Source organism: Rhinolophus hipposideros (assembly GCF_964194185.1).
Source record: "Rhinolophus hipposideros genome assembly, chromosome: X".
Classification (NCBI taxonomy): Eukaryota; Metazoa; Chordata; class Mammalia; order Chiroptera; family Rhinolophidae; genus Rhinolophus; species Rhinolophus hipposideros.
The window spans coordinates 45,023,385-45,036,183 of NC_138046.1; the positions used below are offsets into that span (position 1 = coordinate 45,023,385).

Consider the following 12,799-nt stretch of genomic DNA (forward strand, 5'->3'; position numbering starts at 1 on the left):
CCTTTGAAAAAGGCAATGTAAATAGGTTCTGTGGCAACAAAGAACACTTTAAAAATAACTCTTTTATCAGGTGAGCTAGGGCAAAGCATTCATGATGAATTACTCCTCAGAGGAGAACTGAATACAAAAGATCTTGTGGTCTTTGGGTGGACGAAAGGGAAAAGAGAGAAAGACTGATGAAATATGTCTCACAGATAGTTAGAGACAATGCAGGCCCGGAGAGATATAAGGCAAGTCTAAAACCAAAAACTGAAAGATCTGACAACTATTGGGAATACAGGACAATGAGAAAGTAAGTCCAGATTAAAGTTCCACGCGGGAGTTAATATATTTTTAAAAAAAGAAATAATACCTAAAAAGGTATTCTCAAGGGAAAAGAATTACATATGGTAGTACGCATTGCAATGTCTTGAGATTAAATAACATGTCAGCTGGCTCTGCCAGTTCATGCTATAAATTCACATGCTTTTGCAACCAAAATACCAGGGGAAAAACATTGGAACAATCAAATGCCTCATACTCTTTGATGTCATGAAAAAGCAAAGAAGAAGAAAATCCCCACTCATTTTATGAATTTTAAATGCTAATTTTTATTTATTGCTAACTGTGCAAAGGATACCAATTCAATACTGTGTAGTAAAACAGTTACATAAATCCAATATTAAACAATAGCATACGGGACAGATCTAAAGCAGAGCACCTTGTGCCTTCGAAACTGATTAATATCATAGAACACAACTCAGTTCAGACAATTCTTAAGAAACCTGAAGAGTTCTCTCATTTAATATTTAGTTACCCAGAAGCAAATGCTCTAGGTTTTGTTTTATTTTCTAGAGAAAAGTGGAAATTATTTGAATTTTGCAGTTTAATATGATGTGTGACATCTGAACCAAGGAAATAGTTCGTATGATTTATTCCTTTTATCAATTGGTACTATCAGCTAATATAATGTTGACAAGCTGATGACAGGAAGATAGCTGAATACAATGAAGTATGCTCAACATGGGGCTAGCTGTACATCCATCTCGATTTCCTTATTCACAAACCAAAGCAACATTCCTTTATTTTAAAGTACTATTTTAAATCAAAAGACAAAATAATCTTAAAGACAGAATAGTAACCACCTAAATCACTTTTTCAAACACTAACATAAAACAGTTTTTAGAAACCAAAACAGCAAGAAAAATGGCAGTGAAAGAATACTGCATACTGCTGAATCTTACATATTCTGAGGTACATAATGAGAAGCTGAGGAAGGTGAAGCAATATAGCCAACTGGCCCAGGATTCATAGCACCATGAATATGAGGAGAACCACCATATACTGCACCAACAGGATGCCAAGAGGCAACATATGGATAATCCGGCACAATAGGAAGACAGGAATCAAAACCCGGTAAAGGTGGCTGCCCACAGGGATCTGACATCACTGGATAATAGACTGCTCCATGAGGGACAGATGCAGGGTCAGCATTTGGACAAGTATCTGAAACAAAGAATGCATACAGTACACTTTATATAGAAAGCTTCACTAAAACACCAGTATAAAATGGATGCTCTTAACAAGTAAAAATGAAATTTAGCACTAACTATAGGAAAGATCACAGCAATTATAGCAGGAGCACTTTAGATAGGAAGTGTGACTAAAACAGGCTACCAAAAGATTATATGAACAATTACTAATTTAAAATTTTAAATATTCATGTGTTTGTATGTGTCAAATGTATTCTACCTAGTGATAGCTATCTTTCTGGGGTGATTTAGGCACGAACCCACTACATAAAGAAACATTCTCTAGAGTCCTTCTAGTCAATTAAGTTCTTATAAAAGTTGGTCATAATGACCAATCATTTTCCAGTACAACACATATATTATCCAAATAACTGAATTACTTTAGCGATTAAAAACTCAGGTGTCTACACAGTCTGGTCCACATTTGAAGGTACAGTTTTGAAGAGCATTTAAATAGTTAAGTGCTATCTCTTGAATGTCATTAAGATCCTTCCATCTTGAGCAGCCGGTTAGCTCAGTTGGTTAGAGCACGGTGCTCTTAACAACAAAGTTGCGGGTTCGATCCCCACATGGGCCACTGTGAGCTGTGCCCTCCACAACTAGATTGAAACAACTACTTGACTTAGAGCTGATGGGTCCTGGAAAAACACACTTAAAATAAAATTTAAAAGTTTAAAAAAAGAAAAAAGAAGATCCTAGCATATTTTCAATTTTACAGCACTTTTGCTACCATGAGTAGGTTTCAGTAGAAGTAAGATGTTGTTCTGGCCTTGCTATAGTAATTATATAAATATTCAACAAAAAGGAGTCCTTCATTACTTGGGTAACTTATATTCATTTTTGGTATTAAGACTGCCACTGTCTAATGGTTTACTACCATTAAAAATATTTCTATAGGGGCCGGCCCGGTGGCACAGGCGGTTAGAGGTCCATGCTCCTAACTCCGAAGGCTGCCGGTTCGATTCCCACATGGGCCAGTGGGCTCTCAACAACCAAAAAAAAAAAAAAAAACAAAAAAAAAATATTTCTATAAAAGGTACCCGGTACAAAAATGCAATAAAGGTTGATACTTTAATTTTTATTACCATGGGCCACATCATACGATCATACCAGGGATAATATTCTATAGCACTAATATTCCAAAACCATTAATATGCTTTAAAAAAGGGAGGAGAGAAAAGAAATTCACATTCATCATATGCGCCAAGAACAGAATATTTCTACATAAGGTCTCATTTAGTTTTCCTAACAACGCTGGCAATTAGGTATTTCCCATTTTACAGAAAAACAGGCTTAGGAAGGCCAAGTAACATAGCTGAGATCACAACAATCAAGTAGCAGTGCGGAGAAACAGATTGGTTAGGTTAGTCCCTAACGTTTCTTCTTATCTCCTGCTGATTCCTTCCAAGAAAGGCAGTCCAAAGATCCTAGCTGTGAGTAAATCCTCCAAAATGCCTCCCCATCTGTATTAACTGTGAACGTGCAAAGCGACCATCCTTATGGTCTCAGACTTCTTGGTCTCAGGATCCCTTTATACTCTTAAAAACTGAGGATCCCAAATAGCTTTTGTTTATGTGGTTTATATCTATCAATATTTACTGTATTAGGAATCAAACTGAGAAATTTAAAAATATTAACATAAACATAAACCCTTTATGTTAACACTAAATTTGTATGCAAATGAGTTTATTTTCCAAAACTGAAAGAAAATGTGAAATAGTGGCATTATTTTACACTTGTGGAAATCTCTAATATATGGCTTAATAGAAAACAACTGGATTCTTATATCTGCTTCTGTATTTAATCTATTATAATACATTGGGTTGAAGTATAGGAAGAAAATCTGGATTCATTTAGATATGTACTTAGAAAAGAAAGGTCTTTCAATAACTGGCCTTTTCAGATAACTGTAGATACTCCTTGATGCTACAGTGAAACTGGTAGTTTCTTAAAGATCAGTAGCAGTATGGATTTTTCATACTTTGTTAATTTTAAAATCCACTGTTTTATCTTGCATTTTGGATAGATCTTTTATGAAATCATGCACGGGTAACATCATGCATTGGTAACTGGGAAAATATTCTTTCACTGAGTTATACAGGTCTCCCAAATGTTGACACATTTCATTAGACAATGTAAAAAAAAAAAAAGACATTCATTAACATTGCCATCTAAGTATTGGTAAGCTGTCAAGCTCATGGTGGCAGATACAAATTATCTAAAATTTTGATTTTTACTTGAAAGCTGAAATTTTTATCTTTAACAACAAATAATATCAATTGTTTTTCTTGAAGTCGCAGGCTCATGTAGTTCATTTGAGAAAATGTCTGCCAGATCCCCCAGTTTGAATAACCATTGTTTGTCTATCATTCTTTCAAGTAAAAATAGTGTTCCATGAAAAAAGGCTGCTGTGGTAGTTCCGCTCAGAACTCAACCTCACAAATCCTTATATTTAGGTTAATCATCAAACTTCAATTAAGTGTGCAGAGTACCTTTTGAATAATTCTCATTTTGTCATACAAATATAAAGCACAATTATTAAAAAATAAATATTCAGGAATTCATTCTCTTCCTTAAAAATTAGTGCTACTCTTTTCAAGCAAAATGGCGAATATTATTAAGAAATTAACGGGTGTCAGCAAGATGGCAGACTAGAGAAACACTGTGCTTGCCTCCTCCCATAATCACATTTAAATTACAACTAAATTATATTAGGTTGGTGCAAAAGAAATTGCAGTTTAAAAGGTTAAAAATAATTGCAAAAACTGTAATTACTTTTGCACCAACCTAATCAATCAACCTGGAGAACCATCTGAAGAATAGCTGAAACGAAGGCCTATAACTAAAATATTAAAAAGCCACATAAAGATTGGTAGAAGGGGTGGAGATGCGAAACAGGCCGGACCAACTTGTGTGGTGGTTGAGAATCAGGAGGGATATCTTGGCCTTGGAGGTTCCCCCAGAGGAGGGAGGGAACCCAGTCTCACACAAGGCAACCCAGTCTGGAGTCCCAGTGTGGGGTAAAGGAGCCCCCAAAACATCTGGCTTGGAAAAATGGGGGATTCTTTCCATTGGGTGAGACAAAAGGCTGCTGGAAATCCAGACATCTTCTTAAAGGGCCCACACACAGACTCACTTGCTGACAGACACTCACCCTGGGCTCTGGTGCAGGGACACCAACTCTGGATGTGCCAGAGACCAAGAGAAACTGAGTTGTGTGACTTTAGGGCAAGGACGGGGGTTGGGTGGGTTAAGTTGCCATTTTATCTGTTTAGAACCTTCCACCATGCAGCCAGCAGGTGAGTGCCGTTTTTCCTGGGTTGAGCCCTCCCCACACATGGCCAAACCTTAATCTCCATTGGTCTGATGAAATCCGCTCACTCCATCCTGGTGACTGCCTGAGACCCTGCCCCACCCAACTCATGAAATGCCTGAGGAGTTTTCCGTGGCTCGCAGGAGGCTTTTCCAGTGGCAAACAGCTACCCTCAACCCCCATGCCACTGGAAGCACCATTACAGGCAGCAGTCAGCCGCAGCCCACACTATAGTCTTTCTTGAACAACTCTAGGGGGTAGGCGAACCCATGGTGTGCGGCGGTTGGCCTCGGTGTGCTCTGACTTTTGCAAGATGCTCCAGGCTCTGCACTGGTACCAAACCATAATCCACATTAACCCGGGGAAAAACACTCGCCTCATTCTGGTCACTCCCTGAGATCTCACCTCATCAAATTCACTCAGCAGCAGGCCTCGGGATGCCCTCGGCTTTTTGTGGACTTACCCCAGGCCCAGTACTGCTGGCAGCCGTCCACAGTCTGCCATGTGGCCTCTGCCAGGTGCCTCCAGGCCCAGTACAGACAGCAACTGACCACAGATTGCTTTGTGGCTCCTACCAGGTAGTCCCAGGCTAGTCACAAGCAATGGCTGGCCTGGGCCTGCACTGGAAACTATCCTAAGAGGCCTCAGAACAAACATACCCAGAGGTAGGTATCAGACCACAACAAAGCACCACCCAATTAGCCTCAAAAGTGGCACGCCCAAAGGGCGGTCTCAGCAGGGACCAGAGCCTACTGGGGCAAATCCTGCTCCACAGTGTAAGCCCACCACACAGGAACCTATAAGCTTTGGATGTGGCTAAACACTACAGCCAGTCAGCCTGAGGATCAATCCCACCCACTGATGAACCAACAGTAATCGAGGCTCAATAGGAAGAAACACACACAAGGGACACTTGTGGAGCACCTGGCTCAGGTGACCAGGGAGACTGTGCCATTGGGACAAAGAACGTACTATATGAGGCCACCAGACAAGACTAGGAGACATAGCATATATACCTAATGCATAAAAACAAACATAGAGAGACAGCCAAAATGAAAAAACAAATACCTCCCAAATGAAAGAACAAGAGAAAACTCCAGATAAAAAACTAAATGAAAATGGAATCAAGCAATCTACCAGATACAGAGTTAAAAACATTGGTTACAAAGATCTTGAAAGTACGTTTTGAGAACTCCAACAAAGAGACAGCAAGCATAAAAAGACATAAAAACCATAAAAAAGAACCAGTCAGAAGTAAAGAATACAACTGAAATGAAGAATGCACTAGAAGAAATCACCAGCAGATGAGATGGAGAGGATCAAATCAATGATTTGGAAGAAAAGTAGCAGAAAACACCCAATCAAAACAGCAAAAAGAAAAAGAAAAAAAAATGAGGCCAATTTAGGTGAGACCTCTGGGACATAACATAACAACATTTGCATCTAGGGATACCAGAAGGAGGAGAGAGAAAGCAAGGGATTGAGAATCTATTAGAAGAAATCATGACTGAAAACTTTCCTAATCTGACGAAGGAAATAGAAATAGACATACAAGTCCAAGAAGTATAGAGTGTCCCAAAAAGACAAACCCAAACAGACTAACAGCAAGACACATCATAATCAAAACAGCAAAGGCTAAAGACAAGGAGAGAATCCTAAAAGAAGCAAGATAAAGGCAACTGGTTACTTACAGGGGAACTTCCATAAGATTGTCAGTGGGTTTCTCGACAGAAACACTGCAGGCAAGAAGTGTTCAAAGTGATAAAAAGAAAGAACTACAAGCAAGAATACTCTACCCCGAAAGGCTATCCTTTAAAATTGAAGGAGACATAAAGAACTGCCCAGACAAGAAAATCCTAAAGGAGTTCATTGCCACCAAAGTAGTATTGCAATGAATGTTAAAAGGACTTCTTTAAGAAGAAGAAGTTGGGGTGGTGGGGAAGAGCATCAATATGATTAATAAAATGGCAGTAACTGTATTTGTCAATAATCATTTCAAATGTAAAGGAATTAAATGCTCCTTTAGAAAGACATAGGGTAGCTGAATGGATAAGAAAACAAGACCCATACATGTGCTGTCTACAAGACCCACTTCAGATAAAAAACAAACAAACAAACAAAAAAACACACAGGCTGAATGTAAGGGGATGGAGAAATGTATTTCATGCTAATGGAAAAAGCTGGAGTAGCAATACATATATCACACAAAATAGACTTTACAACAAAGGCTATAATAAGGGATGAAAGAGGACTATACATACTGATAAAGGGATCAATCCAACAAGAGGACATAACCCTTCTAAACATTTATGCACCCAACATAGGAGCATCTAAATATATGAAGCAAATACTGACATGAAAGTAGAGACAGACAGTAATGTAATCATAGTAGGGGGCTTTACAGACTAGACAAAACAGATTTAACTGACATTTTAGAGCATTTCACCTTAAAGCAGAAGAATATACATTCCTCACAAGTGCACAAGGGACATTTTCCAAGATAGAGCACATATTAGGCCACAAAGCAAGTCTGAATAAATTTAAGAAGATTAAAATCATATCCAGAATCTTCTCTGACCACAATGGTATGAAACTAGAAATCACTTATAAGAAAAGAAAAAAAAAATCATGGAGGCTAAATAACATGCTACTAAATAATGAATGGCTTAATAATGACATCAAGGAAGAAATCAAAAGATACCCTGAGACAAAAATGAAAACACAATTAAACAAAATCTAAAGACAAGTGAAAACAGTCCTAAGAGGGAAATTCAGAGCAATACAAGCTTACTTCAAGACACAAGAAAAAAAATCTCCAGTAAACAATCTAACCTTACACTTAAAGGAATTTGAAAAAAACAGCAGAAAAACTCAGACAGTAGAGGGAAGGAAATAATAAATAAAGATCAAGCAGAAAAAAATGAAATACAATCTCTAAAAAAATACAAAAAACAATCAATGAAACCAAGAGCTGGTTCTTTCAAAAAATAAACAAAACTGATAAATCTTAAACTAGATTCAACAAGAAAAAAAGAGTATCCAAATAAAATCAGATGAAACAGAAAAAGTGATGACACCACAGAAATACAAATGATTACAAGAAAATATTAAGAACAATTGTATGCCTCAAATTGAATAAGCTGGAAGAAATGGAAAAATTCCTAGAAACATACAATCTTCCCAGAATGACTCAAGAAGAAACAGAAAATCTCAACTGACTGATTACTACTAACAAAACTGTATCATAAGCAACAAGCTCTCAACAATCAAAAGTCCTGGACCAAGTGTCTTCACAGGTGAATTTTACCAAATATTCAAAGAGGAAGTAACTTATCCTCCTCAAACAATTCCAAAAAATTCAAGAGATGGTAAAGTTCCCAAGCTCATTTTACGAGGCCATCATTACCTTGATTCCAAACCAGATAAAGATATTACCAACAACAACAAAAAAATTACAGGCCGATATCCCTGATTAACATAGATGCAAAAATACTCAACAAAATATTAGCAAATTGAATTCAACAATACATTCAAGTGATCATACACCATGATCAAGTGGAATTAATTCCTGGCATGCAAGGTTGGTTCAATATCCCCAAGTGAATTAAGGTGATACAACACATAAACACAATGGAAAATAAAAATTATATGATCATATGAATAGACGTAGAAAAAGCGTTTGACAAATTCCAGTATCCATTCATGATAAAAACTCTCTGTGAAGTGAGAACAGAAGGAACATACCTCAACATAATAAAGGCCATATATAACAAACCCACAGCTAACCTCACATTCAATGGGGAAAACTAAAAGCCTTCTCCTTAAGATCAAGAACAAGATAATGATGCCCACTTTCACCACTTTTATTCAACATAGTATTGGAAATCCAAACCACAGCAATCAGACTAGAGAAAGAAATTAAGTGCATCTAAGTTGGAAAGGAAGAAGTAAAACTGTCATTATTTGCAGATGACATGATACTATACAGAGAAAACACTAAAGATTCCACCAAAAAACTATTAGAAGTGATAAATGTATTCAGTAAAGTTATAGGATACAAAATTAATATTCCAAAATTGGTTGAATTTTTATACACCAATAACAAACTATCAGAAAGAGAAATTAAGAAAGCAGTCCCATTTACAATTGCATCAAAAAAAATAAAATACCTAGGAATAAATTTCACCAAGGATATAAAAGACCTGTACTCAGAAAACTATAAGACATTGAAGAAAGAAACTGAGGAAGATACAAATAAATGGATGCATTGCCCGTGCTCATGGGTAGGAATAATGAACATCATTAAAATGTCTGTACTACCCAAAGCAATCTATAGATTTAATGCAATCCCTATCAAAATACTAAAGACATTTTTCACAGATCTAGAACAAATAATCATAAAATTTATATGGAACCACAAAGACCCTGAATAACCACAGAATTCTTGAGAAAAAAGAACAAAACTGGAGGTATCACACTACCTGATATTAGACTATTCTATAAGGCTGTAACAATCAAACCAGCATGGTAGTGGCATAAAAACAGACATAGATCAATGGAACAGAATACAGAGCCCAGAAATAAACACATGCATCTATGGTCATTTAATCTATGACAAAGGTATCAAGAACATACAGCGGTGTAAAGGCAGTGTATTCAATAAAAGGTGTTGGGAAAACTAGACAGATACATGCCAAAAAATGAGACTTGATCACCTTACACCATATACAAAATAAACTTAAAATGGAGTAAAGACTTATTAAATGTAAGACCAGAAACCATAAAACACCTAGAGGAAAATACAGGCAGTAAACTTTATGACACTGCTCTTAGTAGTATTTTTTCGGACATATCTCCTCAGGTAAGAGAAACAGAAGAAAAATAAACAAATGAGACTACATCAAACTAAAAAGTTTTTGTACAGCAAAGGAAACAATAAAATGAAAAGTCAACCTACTGAATGGGAGAAGATATTCACCAATGATACAGCTGATAAGGGGTTAATATCCAAAATATATAAAAAAACTCATACAACTCAACATCAAATAAAACAAACAATCCAGTTAAAAAATAGGCAGAGGACCTGCATAGACATTTCTCCAAAAAGGACACACAGATGGCCAAGACATATGAAAAGATGCTAAAGGTAGCTAACCATCAGAGACATGCAAATTAAAACCACAATGAGGTAGCACCTCATGTTTCAGAAAGGTTATCACCAATAAATCAACAAATAACAAATGTTGGCCAAGAATATGGAAAAAAGGGAACCTTTGTGCACAGTTGGTAGGATTGCAAATTTGTGTAGCATCTATGGAAAATATTACAGAGGTTCCTCAAAAAATTAAAACTAAAACTACCTATGACCCAGCAATTCCATTTCTAGGCATTTATCTGTAGAAATCCAAAACACTAATTCGAAAAGATATATGCACCCCTATGTTCACTGCAGCGCTATTTACAACAGCCAAGGTATGGAAGCAACCCAAGCACCCATCAATGAACGACTGGATAAAGAAGATGTGGTGCACATGTGCCAGTACAAGAGCATATTACTCAGCCACAGAAAAGATTGAAATCTTACCATTTGCAACAACATACATAAACCTAGAGGGTATTATGCTGAGTGAAATAAGTCAGACTGAGAAAAACAAATACCATTTATGTGTGGAATCTGAAGAACAAAATAAATGAACAAAACAGAAACAGATTCATAGATACAGAGAACAAACTGATGGTTGCCAGTTGGGAGAGGAGCTGGGTAAAAAACGTGAGTGGATTAAGAAATACAAATTGGTAGTTGCAAAATAGTCATGGGGATGTAAAATACCAACACAGAGACTATAGTCCATAATGTTGCAACAACTACATACAGCACCAGGTCGGTATTAGACTAATTGGGGATCACCACATAAACTATATAAATGTCTCACCACTATGCTATACACCTGAAACTAATATAAAATAATACTGAATGTCAACTGTAACTGAAAAAAATATATTAAAAAAAAGATAAATATTTAGTAAAAATAAAACATGTTTTATGAAATGAAAAATAAATAAGATTGGCATTTTTGTTCACAAGTGTGTGGCTTTCAGGAAAACACTGATTACTAGCATGGTTTGGTGCCCCTGCCTTGATTTGTGCGTAGGTGCCAGCAGTTTTACCCGCCTCTGATTTTTGCACCCCCATTGCAAATCTAACACAGTGAAAGAGACAAAGAAAATCTGTGCATTATGATGAATACTTCTGGCTTCATGGATCATTTGAAAGGATCTCAGGGACCCCATGTACAATGTTTTGAGAAACACTGGTCTAGTATTTGAACCTAATTCTGTGTTTCCCCCAAAATGCATCTTTTGGAGCAAAAATTAATTATATTAATTACATATTAATAAATTATATCAATAAATATTTTCCTGAATATATTATATTCAGAAAATATATTAATAAATTAAAAATATAATAAATTGAATTAATTATATATATATAATAAGACCCAGTCTTATATTTTATATTATATATATTATATTACATTACATTACATTATATTACATTACATTAAGACCCTGTGGTGATGTGATGATGTGATGTGATTGTGACTGTGATGTGATGTTGCATTATATAAGACCTGGTCTTATATTATAGTTAAATAAGACCATGCCTTACGCTAATTTTTGCTCCAAAAGATGCATTAGAGCTGATGGTCTGGTTAGGTCTTATTTTTGGGGAAACACGGTAAAATACCCGATGGCCATTATTAAATTGTGCATAATAAAATCCAATAGTCTTTCTTACAAACAATCTCATTACATACTCACCATTTGCTGATGCTTCTGCCTGTGCACCATCTTGTCTCCCCACCTCACTGTACAACTGAGGAATGGTCTGATCTACCAGAGGAAGTGGCTCAGTATAGACTGAATAATTCTCTACATGAAGCTGTTGCTGCTGCATCTGTGGCACATAGACCATGGAGTGCCAGTAGTTGTGGTAATAGCACTTGGGCAAGAAAGGGAAAAAATAAACACTTTATTTTTCTATTTCTTAAAGTAGTACACTTCCTCTCTTAAAAAAAAAAATGTTGGGCCATAATTTTCCCATGGGGTAACACTGAATTTTTTTACCTAAAAGATATGACATTTAGAAAATCTATTCTCTATTATAACTTTAAAACCTTTTGCAGCATCTGTATCTCATATTTGGACCTAGGAATTATTTTACAAAAGCATCTGATGGACATAAAGAGATATACACAATGACATGTATACACAGAAGTGTTTTATAGAGTTATTTGTAAACAGAACACCTTGAACAACCTAAATATTCAACAATAGGGAAGTAGATGAATAAATTATGTCTATTCATGATAGAACACAAAACAGGCAATAAAAAAACACACTGTCAAATATTTAAAGGAAAAAATGCTCATACTGTTAACTTAAAAGTTTACAAAATTACACAGCATAGTCCACATTATTTTGTAAATTATGCAAACAAACGCAAAGGAAATCTATCAAAGTATAGAGTAGTTATACAGGTGATTTTGGTTTTCTTTATACTTTGGTATTTTCCAGATATACCACAATGAATGCTATTACTTTTATTATGAAGAAAGTATTAAAATATTTTCTGCATTTCCTTGTTTTCCCTGAAGGAATATTTTAAAAAGGCTCAGCCTTGTGGAATAAATCACAATGTTTCCACACGTGACTATAATAAACTAACACAACTGAAGGGACAAATAGTTTATTTTTTCAATTCTTGAAATTTCCTTTATGAAAGTTAGTCTCAAATAACAAAAACCAACTTCACTACTCTAAATTTACAAATGTGTTCCAGTTGGGGAAGATAATTTTCTGGAAATGATATGTCCGATGTTTTAGGGAAATATATGAACTAATCTAAGCATTATCCAGGAGACTACCTAGTTTACTATCATTGGCAAATCTTAAGAAGCATCATTCCTTTTCA

The 12,799-nt window shown here is 35.9% G+C and overlaps 1 protein-coding gene across 5 annotated transcripts in view; it reads right to left on the reverse strand.

Annotated features, from left to right (window-relative positions):
* Positions 1-569: 569 nt before the first annotated feature.
* The window catches only part of ALG13 (ALG13 UDP-N-acetylglucosaminyltransferase subunit), a 69,572-nt gene continuing 57,342 nt past the window's right edge, over positions 570-12,799 (reverse strand). For all 5 annotated transcript variants that reach the window (XM_081042365.1, XM_081042367.1, XM_081042366.1 and 2 more), the window contains 2 exons: positions 11,647-11,827; positions 570-1,485 (listed from right to left, as the gene is read on the reverse strand). In XM_081042365.1, the coding sequence (XP_080898491.1) occupies positions 1,220-1,485; positions 11,647-11,827 (447 nt within the window). In that variant the 3' untranslated portion in view covers positions 570-1,219. The remainder of the gene's footprint in view (positions 1,486-11,646; positions 11,828-12,799) is intronic.